This window comes from Canis lupus, chromosome 19 (assembly GCF_048164855.1).
Source record: "Canis lupus baileyi chromosome 19, mCanLup2.hap1, whole genome shotgun sequence".
Taxonomy (NCBI): Eukaryota; Metazoa; Chordata; class Mammalia; order Carnivora; family Canidae; genus Canis; species Canis lupus.
Window position 1 is genome coordinate 45,711,451 of NC_132856.1, and position 21,889 is coordinate 45,733,339.

The 21,889-nt window shown below is 50.5% G+C and overlaps 2 protein-coding genes across 6 annotated transcripts in view; one reads left to right on the forward strand and one right to left on the reverse strand.

Moving 5' to 3' along the window:
• Window positions 1–1,076: 1,076 nt before the first annotated feature.
• Window positions 1,077–21,888, reverse strand: ARMC6 (armadillo repeat containing 6). 5 transcript variants are annotated; one of them, XR_012012130.1, is made up of 9 exons: window positions 21,516–21,848; window positions 16,650–16,820; window positions 15,410–15,492; window positions 9,822–10,395; window positions 7,903–8,048; window positions 6,652–6,783; window positions 6,173–6,310; window positions 4,804–5,077; window positions 1,077–2,003 (listed from the first exon to the last, which is right to left on the reverse strand). XR_012012130.1 is itself a non-coding variant. In XM_072786633.1 (9 exons), the coding sequence occupies exons 4-9, from the start codon at window positions 10,874–10,876 to the stop codon at window positions 4,865–4,867; spliced, it is 1,248 nt and encodes a 415-aa protein (XP_072642734.1). In that variant the 5' UTR covers window positions 10,877–10,895; window positions 15,410–15,492; window positions 16,650–16,820; window positions 21,516–21,850; the 3' UTR covers window positions 4,317–4,864. The 5 variants fall into 5 exon arrangements, 4 of the variants coding, with proteins under 4 accessions (XP_072642734.1, XP_072642733.1, XP_072642735.1 ...); XM_072786633.1 differs by lacking the exon at window positions 1,077–2,003 and adding an exon at window positions 10,832–10,895 and having other exon boundaries at window positions 4,317–5,077; window positions 21,516–21,850; XM_072786632.1 differs by lacking the exon at window positions 1,077–2,003 and having other exon boundaries at window positions 4,317–5,077; window positions 21,516–21,888.
• The window catches only part of SUGP2 (SURP and G-patch domain containing 2), a 60,922-nt gene continuing 60,607 nt past the window's right edge, over window positions 21,575–21,889 (forward strand). Inside the window, exon 1 of the mRNA XM_072786627.1 lies at window positions 21,575–21,711. The gene's annotated coding sequence lies outside the window, so the exon portion shown is untranslated. The remainder of the gene's footprint in view (window positions 21,712–21,889) is intronic.

The window sequence follows — 21,889 nt, forward strand, 5'->3', positions numbered from 1 at the left end:
GCAGTGTCAGACAAGAGCCACCAGGGGCCTGAGCAGTCTGGGTGGAATCCATGTGCAGCCACTGGCCCACTATATAACCTTGGGCAAGGTGGTTGTGAATCTGTTTTCTCAGGGGACAATGAATCCTACACCTTGATCCTTCTTCTTTAGGATGTACTTATATCCCAAAATACCCCCATGGGAGTACTTATATCTCAGACCTTGCTGGGATATAAGACATTCTGGTGAAAGCATTTGACCCTCAGCAGGTCCATCTGGCCTGTGAGCCTCAGCTTCTCTGTGAGGTGCATTCTTGGGATTCTTTGCAAACAGATGCCAGCAGCTTAGAGAAGACACCTGCCATCCATGTAAGCCGCTGTGTCATTGGCACTCCCCCCAAGTGCATTCTAAATCTCCAGGACGGAGAGAGTTACAAATGTTCCCAGATACTGGCTCTTATTTCCTGTAGGTGGCGGTTAGGGCTGATAAAGATCAAGTTCAGAACCAAGGAATGCTGGGAGGAGCAAACCTAAACTAGGCCTTAATGAGGGTTCACATTTCAGGGTTGTGTGAGCCCCCTGCCTCCAGCTTAATCCACAACATCTCAAAGGGCTTGCTGTATGGAGGATGGGGAAAACCTCTAACCTGGCCACGATCTGACTTGTGTTAGTCCCACGATATTCCCACCTGGGCCTTTCTCCCGTACCTCCCAGCTGTGGTCTGCTTCCCACCAACTTCCAGGCCCTGGTTTCCATTCTGCTCTCTGGACAAGAGGAGGGCACTGAGGTCTGCTGAACACCTAATGGGTGTCAGGTCCTTACTGGACTGGATACTTCCCAAACACCATTCATGACCTGATTTCCACATGGTAGGGGGAAGGGATAACACCTCCTTTGCAAATGAGAGAACTGATCCTCCCACTACAGGTGTTCCTCGCTGAAAAGGCCTGAGGCTAGATTTGAATCCCTGCTGTTTTTTACTTGCTGGCCACCAGACCTTCAGCAAGCAACTCAAATTCTCTGCCTCAGTTTCTCCAACTCCCTCCCAGGGTTGATGGCAGCACTAATGAGATGAATGGAAGTAAAGCACTCGCTTCATTGGTCCACAGCCAGCATTTACTGAGTGTTGGTGATGGATAAACCATTCTTGGGGCTTGTTTCCCTTTCTGTATATAGCATTTCATGGAATGTGGACATAGATCAGCTATGGGTGGGGTTTGCCACCCAAAGAGGGAGATATTTATGCTACAGGAGTCCCTACCCACAGCACCCACCTGCCAGGCCCTTGGGAGGGAGGCAGCAAGCTCCTGGAAGGTCCCATGGTACCCCTAGGAACAATGCCAACTGAGGCAAGGGTCAGGCAACAGTCCAGGACCAGGCTGCCTCTCCTGAGGGTGCCAAAGGCACTGCCTGGGCTCTGGCTTCTGTTTGCCTGTCAGCATGCTGGCGCCGGTCAACCTCCCTGCCGCCTTCCAACAACAGCCAGTAATGCCCCTTGGCATCAGCAACAGACACCCCCACTGTGGGCACTTCAGCTGTGCCTGGCCAGGGTGCCTGGGATCCCAGCTCTTCCGTGTCAGCCTGGCTGGCTCTGGGCAGAACACTGTCTCTCTGCCCCCCCCCCCCCCATCTCCTCTACCTCTTGGGGATCCCAAGAATCATCTGACACGATGGCTGTGAGCCAGGCCTGGGCAGAGTGACAGGGCTTAATCAACCGAGTCCAGAGAGCCGTTTGCCCAAGGTCAGGTTAGCAATGCTGGTGAGAGAGGAGGGGTATGGAGACAGGCCAAGCTGAGTTCTCGTCCCACTGTAGCCCCTCAAATGCCAGTGAGTCTGTTTCTCATCTGGAAAACACAGTTCAGGGCAGCCTGGGTGGCTCAGCAGTTTAGCGCTGCCTTCAGCCCAGGGCGTGATCCTGGAGACCCGGGATCGAGTCCCACGTCGGGCTCCCTGCATGGAGCCTGCTTCTCCCTCGGCCTGTGTCTCTGCCTCTCTCTGTGTCGCTCATGAATAAATAAATAAAATCTTAAAAAAAAAAAAAAAAAAACTGATCAGGTGTTTAAAAAAAAAAAAAAAAGAAAGGAAAACGCAGTTCATAAGTCCTCCCTCTCAAATATGTGTTCATAAGCCAGGACCCTGGGTCCTTCACTGACTGGAAGGATACCTGCTGAATACAACAGTGATGTCACCCAAGCCCAACTGGTTTCAAGGTGGTTTCAGAGAAGCCAGGTCACTCATCTAAGAGCACACAGCAGTAGAGGCCTAGTCTGAATGTGCTGGCTGTTCCCTTACAGTGGTTTCCTCCTCAGCCCTGGTTTCAATGTCATCAACAAGGATGGCAAGCACTCCTGAGACAGGGACTGTGTGCCTTGCTGGGGGATGTGACCCTGTGTAGCAACGCACTTAACTGTTTTCAGGAGAGGAGGCTGAGGTCACCTGAGGTGGCAGAGCAGGGACTGGAACCCAGGTTTGGCCAACCTCGATGATATGCCTACTCACCCTGGGGACTTCCAAACTGACCCTGAGCCACGCCCACTGACAAAGCCTATTTACTTAGACTAAGGTAGGAAGGATTGATAAGTTAGAGCCCTGTCTCCCCAGAGAAGCCTGCAGCTGTAGGAAGGCTGGCCAGGAGCTCAGGGGAGAACACTAGGCTATGGGGGCAGAGGCCTTCCCTCAAAACCACCCTCTTGATTTAGATGTATATTCAAAAACATTTTCAGGAAGCTGAAACAGAGCAGGGAGACAGGAGCCTGCCTACATACAACTCATGGGCAGTAGGGGACAGACAAAACAGAAAAGCACACAAGCAAAGGGACCATAGGCTCAGAGACACAGCACAAGAGGTGATGAGACCAGTGAAGGGGAAGAGCAGTATCTCCCCATGGAGGCAACATGTGAGCTGGAACCTGGTGCCAGAGAAGAGCTGGCCATGGGGAGGACTGAGGGAAAGGTGCTCCATGCAAGGCTTAGAATGTGCAAAGGCCCTGAGGTGGGGAGGCTGATGTGGCCAGAAAGACAACAAGGAATGCAGGGAAGATCAGGTTGGGAGGTGGACAAGGCCTAGAGGACAGCTGATTTTATGGAGAGGGCAATGGGGAGCCTTGGGCAGAATGAGAGCAGAGCTGGGGCAGGAATTACCGGAATGGCACCTAAGGCTTCCCCAAAAATAGGCTGGCATCACCCAACTCCCATGAGACAGATAAGGATACTCGAGGCTCACAGGGCCCAAGGATTGCCTCAAGGTCACATGGGTGGCAGAAGTCAAGGTGGGGCAGCCTGGAGCAGATGCAAGATCCTTCTACAGGCTGGGTGAGTTCTCAGTGGGGGAGTCAGGGTGAGGTGACTGGGTCAGAGGTTCATGTCAGCACTCCTGAGCTAGCTAGGCCCTCCCAACCGGGAGTGAGGAACAATTGGACCACCACAGGGAATTAGAATCAGGGTGATGCGACCCCTCACTGCAGCTATCTGCATCAGCCACGGAAACCAGGAGCCTTCTAGGAAAGGGCTTGAGCTGGTATCAAGGACCAAAATCAGGCCCTCCTTGAGCTAGGGGAGATGAAGGATGAGCAGCAGGCTGGGTGTTCCAAGAAAGGTGAGGGGGTCCCAGTGTGTGGGCTGTAGAGGTCATGTAACTCAGCACCTGGAGCCCAGCAGAGGTCCTGAAGCTACCTGACCCTGGTTGGGCCACATGAGATACAAAAGCTGGCCAGGTGACCACAGTAAGACCCCCCAGTATAAATGCAGAGGAGCACAGGGGCTTGCCAGGCACAAGCAAGTGTTCTGGGACCCCCCCAGAACACTTGTGGGGTACAGTGGGTATTTGGGGCAGCAACAGTGATGTCCATACTACAGATGGGGAAACTGAGGCTCAAAGAAGGCAGGTAGGGTGCCCAAGCCACCTGGTGAGCAACAACCTCAAGTAGCTGGGCAGAGGAGTACAAGATAGTCCTAGGGTAACTGAGGCAGTGAAGCTAAAACAATTGGGTGCCTCCCATGTGCTTAGCTCTGCTTACACACCCCTCAGAGGGGGCTCTATTTTTCCCCCTCCCCATTTTACAGACCATCAAATCAAGGCTCAAAGAGACTATGTCACTAGCTCAAGGCCACAGAGTTGAGTGATCCATAATCAGAAACCGGGTCCTTGGGGCCGAGACCCCAGGTGTGAACCATGGCTCCTGCAGACTGGGAGTGACAGCAGATCATATATCCCAGGCTGTCCTCAAAAGCCCTTGGCTTTCCTCAGTGAACCCACGGCCTCCCCAAACGTCTGTCCCTCTCCCCTTCTCTAAGGCTACGGGAGGCAGCCCCCACATCGCTATGGAAGAGATCCCTCCGTTGTTCAACTAACAGAGTCTTTTATTCCTGGGCAGTACAGGCTGGCCTGGGGCCCCTGGAGGCAGAAGAGTTTGGTCCCTGCCGTTTGTCCAGCAGAGCAAGGCTCCTACAACCCATATTACAAGTGAGAGATGAGCAGGGGAGAAAACAGACTTGTAAGCCAAAGCGGGGTCCCCATCCTGTTGTGAAATTGGCCAGCGTGGCTCCCAAATTTCAGTCAGCACTCCACCTCCAGGCAGCACTAAGGAGGCCCATCTGATAGGAAAGGGCATGTGGTGGGGGTGGGCAGGCAGGCAGGATAATGCCAGTGCTGTCAGCTGGTGAGGAGAACAAGGTGATGGGAGGCCAAGACCCTGGGGCTGCTTTATGCTCTATAGATGCTTCACCAGTGCTCCCTTCCCACCCCAGCCTCTACATGGTGCCCATCAGAAAACACTTTTCACTGAGTGGGGGAGGAATCTGGGGAATAGAGTGGCAGGACACGGACCTCCTCCCTGTTCCTGAATCACAGAACTCATCCAAAGCCACGGCCCAGACTGAGCCTGGGGTCATGGTGCCAGGTTGCCCTTCTGGCCAGTCCACAGCTCTCGCAGCTCCACATGGCAGCCAAGGTCCCGCAGGGCAGCCTTGGCCACGTCCTCACAGTCACGGTGGGCAGCACGGGCCTGCAAGATGAGTGCTTCAGCCCCCAGGTCCAGGATGGGCTGTGAGAAGGCCTGGCTGCGGGCCACCAGGTTACGGATCAGCATGCAGGCCTGTTTCTGGGAGGGAGAAAATGTGAGTGGCTATGCGCTGGTAGGGGGTCCATTCTGACTTTGGGGCCCTCATCATAACACAACAGGGCAAAGGTGACCACAACCAACATACAGTAGGTACCTACTCTGTGACTCATTGGGCTAGATTCATCTCCTTCCTTTATCCGTCCAACTGTTCAGAGAGGCAGGGCTAATTCCCCTATTTCCCAGTTGAGGACACTGAAGCTCAGGGCAGTTAAGAGCTCAACAGGTGGGGCTGATCCCTCAGGCATGAGATCCTTAGCCTCAGAGCAAGATCCCCTGTGGCTGGCAAGAGCCTGGGCAGGGGCCCCAGGAAAGAAGGGCAGAGAGTCGCAGGAAGAGGGGGTTGTGCACAGGACCCATATGTCAATTACATCATCACTCGTTCACCAACATCTGTGCCCTGGTTATCTGCCGTGTGTGGGTGCCACGAGGCACCCCACCACTGGGAGACTAGATGAGAAGTAGGTAAGGTGTGAGAGGCTGCCCAGCCAGGCTGGTGAGGAGTGGGCTAGGTGATGGGTTAGCCAAGGACATAGTGTCCCAGAGGAGATACCACCTGCTGCAAAAGCCCCTAGTGGGACAGAGCCTGGTATGTCTAAGGACCAACAAAGAGGCCCCTGTGCTGGGAGGGTGTGAGAGGTGGGAGTGGGGGAGGCAGGAAGAGTCCTAGCGGCTAAAAGGAAGTGACTGGGTTTCAGGCAGGGTGCACATAGCCCCATTTACTGCTCAGCTTCACTGACTCCCCAGCAAGGTATGGACTGTGAGTCTGACATGCAGAACACAAAGGAGCAGCCCATGGATGGCAGGGAATCTTCCAAAACTCCTAGCAGATCCCCATCTGCTCCCCTCCTCTTCCTATCTCTCTAAAGGAACTGTTAGAAAAGCTCAATGCAGGAAGAGTAAAGGGACAGGAAGACAGCTATGGGCAGAACTGGGTGCATTTTCAAAGATGGGAAGTAGATACCTCTGGGAGCTAGGAAAAAGAAAGAAGACTTTGAGATAACTGGGCTGGGGTGGGATGGGGACAGAGACAGCGAGGGCCTGCATCCTGCCCCTCCTTCCCGTCCCCAGACCCACCTGCACTCCGGCCTCTTGAGGGTGTGCCTTCATGGCCTGCAATGCAGCCAGGGCCCCACCGCCCTCCATGATGACCCGGCTGTTCTCTGGCTTTCGCAGGGCCAAGACGCACAAGGCTGCACAGCTCTGCTCGCATATCTGTAGGGGTCACGGAGATGGACAGAGATACCCACCATCTGGAGGACCCGCCATGGCTGCCACTGTTAATTCCCCAGGTAAGTGCCCTCCAATTTCACCTGAGGAAACTGTTGCCAGCCTGTGTATATACCAGATCACTAATAACAGGAATGATAACCAGGTGATAAAGACATTAATCATGCTCTTAGGGGTTACAGTCTCAAGCCAGGCCTCTTGCGGGCTCCATCCCAGCCCTAACTCTGCTTGAGGAAATGGGGAAGAGCACCATGCAAATCCAGATACTGATCTGGACCTCCAGTCACTGTACTCCACCTCGTGTGACCCCTGTGTGGGGTAGGTACCTGGGGGCTGGCCAGGTGCTGGGTCATGGCAGCCACGATGGACTCTGTCCCACCAGCACGGACGATGGCGTCCTTCACATCATCGTTGCCTGCAATGGCCCGCAGGGCACTCAACACTTGCTTCACAAGGTCCTATAGGGAGGGCAAGGTACAGGTTACCTCGGGCCAGCTCGTCCTCCTGTGCTGTGCCAGACACTGCTTGGTTGCTGGTGTGTGTGCATGTGCGCGCGTGCGTGGCGGGGGGGTGGTCAGGCCTTGAAAGAGTTTGTTGTTTTGCTGTCTGAACTGGTGGGGGCACCCTGGGGCTTGCGGGAAGCCTGGACCGACAGGGTTATTACTCGCTGCATAGAAAAGGCAGAGGCTTAGGGAGGTGGACCCTGTGAGTTAGTCCACTTGTGTCCAGGCCAGGCATCTGGACATCCTTGACACCCACCGCTCACACACAGAGGAAGCATGTGGCTCAGGCCAGGAATCAAAGCACGGGGTCCCCTGGCCACAGTCGGGTCCCCAGGTGGGCACTGACCAACTTGAACTGAGGACAAGCTGACCGGATACTGCTGGGACTGCCAATCACACCGGTGAAGGGCAGAGCCATGAAAGAGGAAGAGAAAGCAGTGGGAGGGAAACCAAGCCTCTACCCACCCGACTGTCGAGGAGTACAAACAAAACGCATTCCCTCATGTCTCAAGCCAGTTCAAACTCAGGTTTCTGGCACCTGCACACGAGACTGGCTGGTATCACCAGCTGGGGGTGGGGGCAGTAGGACCATTGCTGCCCTGGGACAGGTAGGTATTCCCACATGTAGAGAGGGGGTTAAGGGGCTGCTAAATGAAAGAATAATGAATAGGAGTCCCCGCCCCATTTTATGGATGGGGAAACCAAGGCACCAAGGATTTATGTCACTCAAACATCACACAACTGAGCTGGGATCTACGCCAGGCCCTGCCAACACCTACTCACATTTCTCCCATTGTGGGGAGAAAATACAAGTGTTAAAGTAAGAGAGGGTGGTGGATTTGTTTTCCCCAAAACACTTTACATCCTGCCCTGGGTCAACAGAAAACTGCATTTTGCTTCCAGGGTCAGCAGACAGGGCTGGTGTGCTATGATTCACGTTTGTTGGGGTGTCTGGGGCTCAAAGGGACAGAGTTCACTGGGAGTTCTAGAATCTTCCCTCGGCACCAAGAGAAATGACAAATCAAAACCCAGCTGAGGGGGGCTTCACACCCTAAGACGGCTCTGGACGCCCACCTGGTGGTCGCTGCAGTTGGCCAGTAGGGCCACCAGGACCCCGAGGCCCCCAAGGTCGACGACCTCCTGGCAGAATTCATTGCGGACGGCCAGGCGGGACAGGGTGCTGCAGAGCTCACTCAGGATACTGGGGCTGTCAGAGAATGCTGTGGAGAGGAAGGGAGGGAGAGGCATGGCTTAGGGTAAGGACAGGGAGAGAACCTCTTCCAGCTTGGAACTAGGAGCCAGTGATCCTGGTACAACTCCTGTTCCACCTGGGAAGCTGGGCCCTTGTGCCAGGCACGGTGGCCACAGGTACCAAGGGAGCCCCACAAACACCAGGGCTGCTGGGCCTGCAGTGCCCCCTGCTGGCAGCCGGAAAAGACACGAGAACGTGCCCTCCCCCACACCGCGTCCCAGATAAATTCCAGACCAACTGATGATCTCAACTAAAAAAAGAATACCATAATAGTGCTATAATAAAACATCTGAGACTATTTTTATGTTCTTGGGGTGGGAATGACCTTTCTAAGTGCAACGGGAAACCCAGAAATTGAAGAGGGACATATGGATAGATTGACCTGGGCAAAATTGAACACAGATGCCGAAGACGAAGCTCAGAGGCCCCAGGGAGGAGGGGCCTGGACTGAGGCTCATGTGGGGGGTGGCAGGGGGTGAAAGAGTGCGGGGTGGACAGCCCTGATTTATCCAGAGTTCTGTGACAGTCAACTGGTATGTTCCCCTTGTCAGGTGCAGCCCCCAGCAATGCCATGAGCACTAATCTGGGTGGAGGTATTCTCTAGATGTGACATCTATGATCAGTTGACTTCAAGAAGACCCTTGATGGTCTGAGTGGTCCTCATCCAGTCAGCCGAAGGTCTTAAGAGGGGGCACTGGGGTGGCTCAGTCAGTTAAGCATCTGCTTTGGCTTAGGTCATGATCCTGGGGTCCTGGGATCGGGTCCCACATCAGGCTCCCTCCTCAGTGTGGAGCTTGCTTCTTCTCCCTCTGTCCCTCTCTCTGCTTGTACTCTGTCAAATAAATAAATAATTTTTTTTTTAAAGGGGGGTGGGAACTGAGGTCTTCCTGAATAGGAAGAAGCTTGCCTGAGGACTATGGTGTTGGCTCCTGCTCAAGCCTGTTCCATGGAATTTAGGCTCACCAGCCGCTCAGCCACATGAGCCAATTCCTTGAAATAAACACACACACACACGTTCTGCTTCTCTGGTAGAACCAGTTTGATATGAGCTCCTGTCAACAAATAAAAATGTAAGCTACCCCTCCAAAACGCAGCTCAACTTTGCACATGGCCAAGATCTGTTTTCACCCTCTCCAGAGGTATGAGACTGAGGCAGACCAGCCTCTCCAGAAGACACGGCCAGAGTCACACATACACAAACCTAGCCACTGAGCCAAAGCCATAGGCAGGCCGGGAAGAACTCATTCTTCTAGCACCTTCTTGCACCAGACCACAATCAGGCCTCTTCTGGTGGGTACAGAAGGCAGGGAATTTCAGATCTGAACACCAGTGCAGTGATCTATGGCTGGCTTGCCTTGTTCATTCCAGTCGGGAACATGTAAGAATTTATGGCTAGGTATGAACCAAACTATAAACTTCCACTAAGCACCAGCCACACTCCCCCATCTTTGGGAAACACCCTATTTGTCCCTTTGGGGAGCTCTCCTTTCTGTGTTCTCAGTCTGTATAGGGGGACAGAGCTAAGCCCCTTCCCCAAATGGCTCCAGAGATGGGCACAAGATCTGGTCTTGGCCAAGGAACACTAGCCTGGAACTCTCCTAGAAGAACCAAGAGAAAGGACACTGTTCCACTAGGGGTGCCATATGGCTGATAGGAAGCCAAAAGAGGTGAGTGGAGCCTGAAGCCAGCCATGTCTGAGGCAGTCCTAAAACCCAACTTTCATTCTGACACCCGCTCCTACCTTTGGCAGCCTCAATGAGCACCTTCAAGCCTCCATTCTCCTGCACAATCATCTTGGCATGGTCGTGGGCATGGCCAAAGGGCACACGGATGTCATCATCGAAGGTCATGACTCGGAGGGCCCAACAGGCCTCTCTGACCACGTTGGCGCAATGCCTATGTCGGGCAATGGCACCAGTCAGCAGGGGCAGCACACCGGCCTTCACCAGGCTTTGCCGATTCTGCTCGTGCTTCAGGCAGGCATGGCAAACACAGCGGATCCCAGAGCAGGTCAGATCAGCTACGTCGGCATTCTGGGCCAGGGTTGCCACCAGCAGCTGTAGGCCCTGGGTGTCTAGGAGATCGGGCTGGCCATCGGTCAGGGCTGACAGGGTGTTGAGGGCCTGAAGCAACAGGCTCTGGTCACTTGCTGCAGCAAGCTTCCAGGCAGCCAGAAGGATGGGGTAGGCCCCCTTCTGGGCAGCCAGGAAGCGGCAAGCCTTGTGCTGCTTGCACTGTTCAAAAAAGCGGGCAAGGTGCATGGACACTTCCTGGGGGCGAGAGTGGGCCACGGATTCCCGCAGGTCATCCAGGACCTAGAGAATACGGGAGAAACTTCAGTGCCAGCTCAGTCCAAAGATGTTCCAGAGCAACAGTGTTGCACCCCTGTGAGCTTCCCGCTTCTGGGATCTAGGCCTATGGTGGAAGTTCAGGCCAGCTGTGGCAGCTTCCACACCTGGGCTTTTAGGAGTTTTGAGCTTCAGAGGCCACATAGAGATGGAGAGACCGAGCTATCTCAGTGTCCCTCCATGGAGCCACACATGTGAGTGCAGACGTAATCAACATTCCAGCCCTAGATGCCATTGCAAGAAGGCTCCAAGCAAGACCCGCAGAACCATCTGGTTGAGCTCAGTCTACCCAGCCGAACCATAAGGAACAATAAAATGGCTGTTGCTTTGAGTTCTTATTATGCAACTATAACTAACTGATATACCCTCCAACGGCCACCTCTCCAAGGAAAGTGAAAGTTACCTTTGCCAGACTGGCCCATACCAGAGGTCTGTTTGTCTCTCTCATTCACTCCACAAATATTTATCTGCCAAATGAAACCACACCATACATAGTTGATTTACCCAAATTCAACTCAAAGCCCTTTTGCGGGGCAGGGGGAGGGAGGAGGGAGTAATAACGAGAGAAAACAATTTGAAAAGAGCATCCAAATCTAGCTGGCATTCAATTCCATGACCTCCGACCTGCCTCAGCCATGAACCCAAGATGAACCCGAGCCTCCTGGAGCTTATGAAATCACTGGCACCTGGCCTCAAGGAGGGTGGTTCTACAGATACCATCATCCCAACCCAAGGGGTTTGATTTAGCCACGACTGCCCTGAATGGCAAGGATGCCTGTTGGCAAATCCTCCCTGAGCTAGGCTTAACTGAGTATATGTTCCAATGACACAGAATATTAATAGGCTAAAAACGGAGAATGTGCCTTGAATGGACATCTGCCAAAGAAAATACACTGGTGGCCACTAGGCATTAAAAAGATGGTCCATATCACTAGTTGTTAGGGAATTGCAGATCAAAATCACAGAAAGAGGGGTCCCTAGGCAGCTCAGTCTGTTAAGTGTCCGACTCTTGATTTCAGCTCAGGTCCTGATCTCAGGGTCATGTGCTGTGCTGGGCATGGAGCCTGCTTAAGATTCTCTGCCCACCCCCTCTCTAAAAAAATAACAAACCCACACACAATGAGATGCCATCCCATCCATTATGATGGCTATAACAAAAACAAAACCACACAGGAAACAGCAAGTGCTGGTGAGGATGTGGAGAATTGGAACCCTTGTGTGCTGCTGGTAGGGATATGAAATGGAATAGCTGCTGTGGAAAACAGTCTCGCAGTTCCTCAAAAATTAAATATACAATTACCATATGATCCAGCAATCCCACTTCCAAATATATACCCCTTAGAACTGAAAGCAGTCTTGAAGAGATATCTGTGTATTTGTGTTCATAGCAGCATTATTTCTAGTAGACAAAAGGTAGAAGCAACCCAAATTTCCATCCATGGATGAATGGATAAACAGACTGTGGCCCATTCACACAATGGAATATTATTCAGACATAAAAAGCCAAAAAACCCAAAGCCAAAAAAAAAAAACCACCCAAATTCTGACCCAGGCTACAACATGGATGAACCCTTCGCCATGGATGGCGTTACGCTGAGTGAAATGAGCCAGACACAAAAAGACCAACACTGTGTCATTCCACTTATGGGAGGTCTCTAGAGGAGTCACATTCATAGAGGTAGGAACTAGAAAGGTGGTATTAGGGGAGAGGAATAGGAAGTTAGTGTTTAAAGGGGACAGAGTTTCAGTTTGGGTATACGATAAAGTCCTGGAAATGGACGGTGAGGATGGTTGTACAACAGTGTGTATATACTTCATGTCACTGAACCATACACTTAGAAACACTTAAGGTGGTGAATTTGTGTTATATATATTTTACTACAAACCAAAAACAGAGGATGTAGCATTTTAGCAGGAACCTGGTGAGAAACCTGAAAAGTTGTGGCACAAGTGCCATTGAGGGAGCACAGTGCTGGAGTTATAATACTCTAGGTTTAGTCAGATAAGAGAGGAAAGGATGATGGCCAAAATTTGCACAATATCTTCATCCAATTTGTAGTAAATCTCCCATTGGCCTGGATGGCATCGGAAAAGCAAGTCTCTCTGGCACCTGGGTGGCTTAGTTGATTGAGCATCTGCCTTCAGCTCAGGTCATGATCCCAGGGTGCTGGGATCGAGCCTCACGTCAGACTCCTTGGTCAGCAGGGAGCCTGCTTCTCCCCCTCTGCTGGAGCTCTCCCTCTCATTCATAAATAAATAAATAAATAAATAAATAAATAAATAAATAAATAAAGTCTCTTCATTGGCTGGGATCGAGCCTCACGTCAGGCTCCCTGGTCAGCAGGGAGCCTGTTTCTCCCCCTCTGCTTGAGCTCTCCCTCTCATAAATAAATAAATAAATAAATAAATAAATAAATAAATAAATAAATAAATAAATAGTCTCTTCATTGGCTGGCTAAGATGGTGGTCTTCACAGTCCCTAGGTGCTGCCTGTGACCCCAGACCCACTGGTGGCTGAGGAAAGGACAGCTGCTGAAGTGAAGGTGGCAGAGCCAGCTGGGCTCCACCTGTAACAACTCAGTGTGGTGACAGGGGGCTTTGTCCACCAACCCTGGGGTCATTTCCTCTGCAACTGACGGCCTGAATTCTGAAACTCCTCACATATAAAACCAGTCCAGCTCATTTTTTCCTTGAAGAGTTCCAAGACTACTTGGTTTTGTTTTGTTTCTACAAGTCTATGTGCAACAAATTTCAGGATTCTGATAGATTCCTTTCAAAAGGCATCAGAGTTGCAATTTTTTCTACAGATAAGCATTTTTCACGTGTCAGAGCCACAACAGCAGTGGCATGAGAAGGGGCTGGTTCATTTCCAAGGTAAGAAGGTTGGGAGGATATGAAATCTGATGTGTGTGGTGCCTCCCACATGGAAAGGGAGAGAAGGGGTTTGGTGGGAGAGACAGGACAGAGACTTTCAGATTTTGCTATAAATGCTTGAGTATTGCTTGAATCTTTTGTGCTAAGAACATGTTCACTTTCTTCTTCAGTAATGAAAAATAAAATTTAAAAGTGGAATTAAGAAGAATAAAAAGGAAAGGCTGTAAACAAAAGGAGTTTTCTGTACTGCTGATAGAAGACAGCAGAGCTGTTCTCAGTTTGATTTCCCTGGGAGAAGGATCTGTATCTGGGTCTCAGCTCAGCTTCTCACTGGCTGTGACCACAGGTGAGTCATTTATTTTTATGAAACCTCAGATTCCTGATCAGCAAAATAAGCTAACAATAGATTGAGATCGTAGGTTTTAAGAATTTAGCAGTACTTAGTGATTTCTAGAGACTATTGTTACTGAGACCCTTCATATGTAAAGAGCATTTACAAATCAATAAGAACAAGATGAACTTGGGACACGTGGGTGGCTCAGTGGTTGAGCATCTGCCTTTGGCTCAGGTCATGATCCCGGTGTTCTGGGATTGAGTTCTGCATCGGGCTTCCTGCAGGGAGCCTGCTTCCCTCTCTGCATAGGTCTCTGCCCCTCTCTGTGTTTCTCATGAATAAATAAAAACTTAAAAAAAAAAAGAACAATCCAATAAAAAATACTGCCAAGACAACAAACTCCTTCCTCTCTTTCTTTCTCTTTTCTTCTTTCCAACTCACTTCTTACTAGCATACAAGTCAAAACAATGAGAAAGAGTGCCTGGGTGGCTCAGTTGGTTGAGCATCTGCTTTTGGCTCAGGTCATGATCCCAGGATCATGGGATTGAGCCCCACATCAGGTTCTCTGCTCAGCAGAAGGCCTGCTTTTCCCTCTCCCACACCTCCTGCTTTTGCTCTCTCCACCTGTCAAATAAAGAAAATATTTTTTAAAAAATGAGATAACTTTCTCAAAACCTGAGGCAGGAGATGGTGAGGACTCTGACAGCAGGGAGAAGTATATACTGCCTTATGCAGAGCTGGGTTCATACCCAGGGCTGTGTCCTCCAACTTCCTTTTTTATTATGACACTCTCTTGCTATCAGGCACATCAGTTTTTTTGTTTGTTTTTATTATTTTATTATTATTTTTATTTTTTAATTTTTAAAAATATTTATTCATTCATTCATTCATTCATTCATGAGAGAGACAGAGAGAGGCAGAGACACAGGAAGAGGGAGAAGCAGGCTCCATGCAGGGAGACCGACGTGGGACTCGATCCAAGGACTCCAAGATCACACCCTGGGCCAAAGGCAGACACTCAACCACTGAGCCACCCAGGCGTCCCTGGGCACATCAGTTTTTTCTCTTTGAATTACCCACCTATAAAATGGGGATAATAATCTCAACCTTACAGGGGTCTTTGAGAGAATAACTGAGATAGCACAAAGAAAGCACCTTGCACAGAACTCACTCCACAGTCAGTTCTCAATAAACACTATAGCCTTTTGCCTTTTAACCAACAGTTTATCCCTGTTTGACAGGTGACCTTAAGGATAGCATTTAACCTCTGTGACCTTTACCTTCCTTGTAAGGTGCTAGAAAGCGGGCCTCTGGGCCTCTGTTTCCCTATCAGTAAGCCAGGAATGACACCATCTACTTCACAGGCCAGTTTTAGTACTAAAGGGGCAGGCTATGAGTGCTGCTGGTGAACAGCCAGTGCTCAACAGGTGATAGCCTATGATCCCACTCTCTTTCTGCAATTCCTGTCCATCTCTGAGCAAACTTAGTGGTTGGGAGATTCCTCCTGAGAGGCTCCTCCATGGTACCTTCTGCCCCAAGGCTGCCAACACTGGGGACAACCTGAGCACCATTCACCCCTAAAGGGCCCTCAAATGTGGACTCAAGGAGCCCCAGCTGAAAGCTCAACATCTCATGTACTTGCCTGCCCTTTAGAACCTGCATCTGTCATCTGGGAACCAGTATAAAGGTGCCCCTAAGAGACTGTTAAATGGTAATGTGTATGGAACCACATGTGTAAAGTGAGCCCTGCCCCCATGGGCCATCCCTTCCTACCTGTAGGATGTCATGTCTAGGCTCCTGGGATCCATCTGCAGAGACTTTGGGTACCAGCTTTACAATGTTGCTCAGATCAACCCCTGTGGGGGAATACGGGGGAGTCAAGAAACAAGTGACAGTTTTATCCCCACAGGCCTGCTAGAGCTACCTCATGTCCATTCTTGTGGGACCACCCCACTTTGGAGGCCTACTCAGCTTCCCACCCCAACCCCTCCCTACCAGGGCCAAGCAGCCACATCCATATAAGGGATACAGGCTATGGGAGGGGGTGGTCTTTGCCCCTTGGCTCTGTCCAACTAATGGGAGCAGAGCAGTAGTGAGGCTGCAGGCCATCACCGCAGTGAGGGACACATTCTACCTGGTGGGTTAAGAGGGAAGGGGACCCCACAGCTTTCTCCCTTGGGGCTCCCATTGTTCTTCACCCTGGATGTACCCCTACCCTCCCTGATACCCCCACGGGAAACCTCCACTGCACAAGACGCATCTGAGTATTTCTCCAGTTCCTGTTCAGTATCTATATCCCACTCTGTGCCCAGGACACCAGCCTCTGACCTCTGAGGCTGGACTCCCTGGGCTCCATTGCCTTCTTGCGTCAGACTGGGCTTGGCCAATGGAAAGTAGGACTTCAGATCAGAAGGAGTGGGAGGGTGGGGTATTTACTCCCAGCTCCCTGCCTCCACCTCTGTTAGATGATTCCCCAGCCCAGCCATGGCCTGTTGTGGGGCTGAGGAGGTCCCTGCTATGGCCAGCAGGGTCTCTTAACCCTACCCACACCACTGTAAATAAATGGTTCCCTCTTGACCGCTATCCCCCATAGCCTGTTTTGAATATGCCACCTTTCCACAGGCTGCTGACCAATACCCCCTTTGGCTTCCATGAACTCAAGACGGAACATAAGTAGGGCAGGGAGGCAGGTGGCCCTGTTTCTTGGGAGGTGATCAGGAAAAGCCTCTTCAAGAAGTAGCAATTAAAATGATACCCACCTTGTAGGATTCGGCCCCACAGATGTCTAGGTGGGGTCGAGGCAAGTTAGAGGGAGGGCGAGAACAAAATGGGAGGTGGCCAGCCTGCTCAGAGCAGAGAGCAGAGAGCAGAGAAGCGACAGGGCCCAGGGCTGCCACGCCAGGCAAGACAGAGCCATAGTAGGACATCAGTCTCCCACGTTAAGAGCTGTGGATGGTGATGACTATTGGGCAAAGAGCCAGACCAGCACAGGGACAAAGCCACACTGTCCTACCTTGTGATTCAAATTGTTCCACGGCCTCTTTTATTGCCTCCTCTGGTTGCATCTGGAACTCTTCAATGTTCTCATGAACGACTGCATCGAAGGTCTCCTGGGTGATGCGCTTGGAGGCCATCTTCATCTGTGCATGAGGCGGCAGGTACCCACCTGATAGACACTCTCAAACTGAGAAATTAAGACAGGAAGAAAAGTTTCATTGAGGGTGAGAGGACAACTATGAGTCTGGCTATCACTTGAGGAAGAGCTACCGGGGCCAGAGTGTAGGAATGCCCAGGAATAACTCTCAAAATCTGGGTCACAGGAAAAGCTGATACCCCACATCTACAGAGCTTGTAAAAGTGCAGAAGAGGACAGGCAGTTTACAATTTATCTAAGAAAGAGGGATCCCTGGGTGGCGCAGCGGTTTGGCGCCTGCCTTTGGCCCAGGGCGTGATCCTGGGGACCCCGGATCGAATCCCATGTCGGGCTCCCGGTGCATGGAGCCTGCTTCTCCCTCTGCCTGTGTCTCTGCCTCTCTCTCTCTGTGTGACTATCATGAATAAATAAATAAAATCTTAAAAAAAAAAAAAAAGAAGCCTGACTTGGGGGCAGCCCTGGTGGCCCAGCGGTTTAGCACCGCCTTTGGCCTAGGGTGTGGTCCTGGAGTCCAGGGATCGAGTCCCATGTAGGGCTCCTTGCATAGAGCCTACTTCTCCCTCTGCCTCTCTCTCTCCTGTGTTTTTCATGAATAAATAAATAAAATCTTAAAAAAAAAAAAAAAAAAAGAAGCCTGACTCGGGGCTAGATCCTAGGACTCTGGGATCATGACCTGAGCTGAAGGCAGACACTTAACCAACAAAGGAACCCAGGCATCCCCTTTGTTTCATGGTTTTAAGTTGAGAAACTATGTAAATACTTTACGTGGTTAGAAAAAGAAAGAAATTAATATAAACTAAAATAAAAATGAAAGGAATCTCTAAAAATTAGGAATAAAATGAAACCCATGAATCTAATAGTATATCTATGTGGAGTTTAAAATATAGTGATAGAACCATATATTCTCGCTGAGATGTACAAGGATAGAAAGAACTATAAAAGGAAATCTTCAACAGTATTCAGTAATCATGTTACTGGAAATGATAATAGTAATGTTATTTGGAAGCCACTGTGCATATAGCAAATAAATAATAATGTTGATATCCTTAGGAACTAGCATAATGGGACACCTGGGTGGCTGGCTTAGCAGCTGAGTGTCTGCCTTCAGCTCAGGGCATGATCCTGGGATCCGGGATCAAGTCCCACATCAGGCTCCTTGCAGGAAACCTGCTTCTTCCTCTGCCTGTGTCTCTGCCTCTCTCTCTCTCTCTCTCTCTCATGAATAAATAAATAAAAATCTTAAAAAAAAAAAGGAACTAGCATAAAACAAAAAAATCTAACACAAAAAAAATCCAAAAAGTAAAAACTCAGAGGTAAATTTGAATTGGAATTATCAATATAAACTCATGATATATTTTTCTCTCAAGTAAAGAACCGATGTTCTAGTGATATCAACTGAAAATGCCTAGAGGAAATACCACATCCACAGTGGTAGTGAACACCGTGAATGCCAGCAATAGTCTCTAAGTACCATTTTCCCAACAAAGAAGACTTTGTTGGGAAAATGGCTGGAGGAATGGCTGATTCTATGACTCAGAAGAAAACAGGCCAGGAATGGCTGATTCTATGACTCAAAAGAAAACAGGCCAGAGGAGCCAAGCTGGGAGCATCTTGTCAGACCAGGAAGCAAGGAAACTTCAAAAAACCATCAGGGTCACGTCAAAGGATTGGGAGCAAACCCTAAGAGATGCTCATGGGCCCATGTGACAGGTGAGCGGCTAAAATAAAACAGGATACAATAGATACAAAAATCTGTGTGTTCATAATAGTACAAAAACATACCCTGTCATTTTGCTGAAAACTGGCAAATAAAGAATATAGCAACCATCCTACTTCCCTCATATAATTAATTACCAGATTATAAAAACAGGAAGAGGAAAAGTTCTGCTTTGTAGGTGAATTCCAACTAATTGTCCACAACAGGAAATATTTAGATAACAATCTCCATAGGCTACAAAACTGTGAGGAGCAAAACTGATGGAGGACCACAATGAGTAGACAGTACCCTCCTCCACTGTGTGATTTCACATCACCAGCAAAGATATCCAACATTACTTGCCTCCAGACAAGAGTGAAATTCACCTGTGAAGTTTTCTTGCCAAAACCTCAAACCCAGGGGCACCTGGGTGGCTAAGTGGTTGAGCGTCTGCCTTTGGCTCAGGTCGTGATCCCAGGGTCATGGGATCGAGTTCCACATAGGGCTCCCTGGAGGAGCCCGCTTCTCCCTCGGCCTATGTCTCTGCCTCTCTCTGTGTGTCTCTTATGAATAAAGAAATTTAAAAATCTTAAAAAAAAAAAAAAGTTAGGGGGACATAGGTATAGCAAATACTAGGACAGCAGTAGGGGGAATGTGGCAAAAATCCGAGCACAAATTTGGGCTGACTGGGAAACAGGCCACTCAAGCCCGCAATTCTCTTTGTGGAGGTGGCACAGGATATGAATATTCCATCTGTGGGACATCTGGGTGGCTCAGTGGTTGAGCATCTGCCTTCGGCTCAGGGCATGATCCCAGGGTCCTGGGATCAAGTCCCACATAGGGTTCCCTGCAGGGAGCCTGCTTCTCCCTCTGCCTAGGTCTCTGCCTTTCTCTGTGTGTCTCCCATGAATAATCTTAAAAAATATATATTCCATCTGTGTTTGTGCAGATGTTTTGAGGGAGGAGTAGGACAGGTTCTAGGGCCGGTAGGGGGGACTTGAATCCCAGGCCCTCCACTTAACCTCACTGTTGGTCAGCTCTCTCATATGTGTCATGGGGATAAACAAAGAGAATCTACCTCATGAGACTAGTGAAAATTCAACCAGTTAATCCCTATAACATGCTTAGAATAGGAATTTGGCACAGAGTAAGAGCTCAATAAACATTAGCTATTGTTCCCTTCCTTTGTTGCTTAGAGGTAATTCAATCAGTTTAATTGGGGTGAGAGGCATAAGGGCATCCCTTGCTCCCTTGCAGATAGCCCCCCTACTTCTTTCTGCCCCAGAAGAACAAGTAGCCCGTTTAAGGATTGCTAAGGAGTTTCATGGTCAAAGGTGGAGGAAAAGAGTAAGGACTGTCTGTTTCAATAAAGAGCTTCTGAGTGAGACAACCAGGCTGGTATATGCGGGGGGTGGTGTTCCTGACCAGTTCCCAGGGACAGGAACTTCCCAGCTGGGGCTGTTGGAAAGACTCTGTTCCTGACTGCCACCAAATGATGCTTCCACCACCCTGGCCATGCTTCAGACCTAAATGGGCCGACAGTGAGTGGCCACCTTGTCAGAGGGACAGTTCTAAAGGCAAATATCATCATGCCTACTTTATGGATGAGAAATCTGAAGTTCAGAGAGGGGAAGTACCTGCCAGAGATCACACAAGCAGTAAGAGGCCTGGCCATCATGCCACCCTACTTCCTGAACACCTTCCCTCCACCTGGGTTCTCTGTGGAGTTTCTGCTAGCTCTTCTAAGCTGCCTCTTCCTGGGAGCCTTCCCTGATGGCTTAGAACCTGTATGTGCTCTCTGGCCTTGGCTCCTCTGCCCCATGAACCTCCCCCTGCCCAGTCCTGAGCTTGGGAGATCAAAGTCCAGCTCTGCGGCCACCTCTATAGCAAGTCTTACAGGGGTCACCTAGGTTGGGCACCGGGCTAAGTAGCAAAAATGAAAATACATATCTGGAGCTCATGAGAAAGGCAATCCCTAGGAATAGTCGTCTGGGAGCCACCTGGTATCAGCCCAGAATAGGAAAGAGGGGAAAGAGCACCAGCCCCCATGATGTGACGGTCAAAGGTGTGCTGAAGGAAAGAAAGGGAGTTAGCAAGACCCCAAATGACGGCCAGTTTCCTAAGCCAGGGTTCTGTTCACCAAGAAAACAGTGTCCTGACATGGCAGGGACTCTAATGACTCCTCATCTTCCTCCACACCAACACACTCACCCTGGTTCAGGCACAATTTTCCCTATGGGTGGCCTCACCAGCTTCTTCCCTGCCACACTCTGTGCCTCTATTCTCCACTCAGCAGCCAGAGAAAAACTTGAAATCACAAAGCCACCTCACTGCTCAAAATCCTGCAGTGGCATCCCAATCCTCTCAACAAAATCCAGGCTACTTACCAGCACTTTCTCTACGTGGACCTTACCTAGGTCTCTTACTGCGCTTTCCCAACTTTTTCTCATCCTTCCCAGACACCGAAGGGACACTCTTCATAACCATCTGGTTAAAGCAACACCCCCGCCCCGGCCCGGCCATCGCATCATCCTTTTATTTGAATACTACATCTACCTGGAGCGACAAGGTTCATTTTCTTTCTCTTTTCTTTCTTTCTTTCTTTCTTTCTTTCTTTCTTTCTTTCTTTCTTTCTTTCTTTCTTTCTTCTTTCTTTCCTCTCTCTCTCTCTTTCTCTTTCTTTTCCTTCTTTTCTTTTCTTTTCTTTTTTTCTTTTCCTGTCTAGCCTCCTCCCTAATTAAATTTTACCTCTACGAGACCAGGGGTTCGGTCAACTTTGTTCACCACCTTCCCCCCTGCCCAGGATGGAGCCAGACACGCAGCAGGCACTCAGGTCCATTGGTTATGAATGAATGAATAAATGAAAAGAAAGCGGAGGGCAAGGAAATGGCGGATTTTATCCCCGGGCGGCTTCTGTAAAAGTCATTCCCCAAAACCAAGTCCCCGAGGGCGGCGCCAGTCACCAGCCCGACCCCGCGGCGCCCACTCCCCTTCCCGCGCGAGGGGACTCCGCAGCCGCCGCTTCTCACCCGGTTTTCGCAGCCACGTGGGGAAAGGGTGGGGCTCGCGACTGTCACCGGCAGAACCACCTCTGGTCCCGTCCGGCCACCGTACGCGCGCAGGCGCGCCGGCGCCAACTCGCCTCGGCCTCCCTCCTCCTCACGGACTGCTCCCGGAGTGACCACGGGGGACCGCGAGCGCAGGTAGAGCCGAGAGAGCCAACAGGTATGCGGCGGCGGCTGCTTTGCCGCCTCTTCCCAGCCGCTCCCCTTTGCCGCCGCCCTCAGCAAATTAGTAATTCGCCTCAGGAGTGTCTGCTCTGTAGAAGCGAGCAACGCGCCTGCGCAAGGGGACTTCGCGGCGGCCGCCTGCGCCTGCGCACCAGGGCTCGGCGGTGGCTTGC

Coding starts and splice junctions, on each gene's coding strand:
- ARMC6 (XM_072786632.1), bottom strand. CDS start 16,776: ATGAAGATGGCCTCCAAGCGCATCACCCAGGAGACCTTCGATGCAGTC. Junction 8,049..9,821: donor GCTCATTGAGGCTGCCAAAG/GTAGGAGCGGGT, acceptor TCCTCTCCACAG/CATTCTCTGACAGCCCCAGT. Junction 5,078..6,172: donor CTCAAGAGGCCGGAGTGCAG/GTGGGTCTGGGG, acceptor TCTCCCTCCCAG/AAACAGGCCTGCATGCTGAT.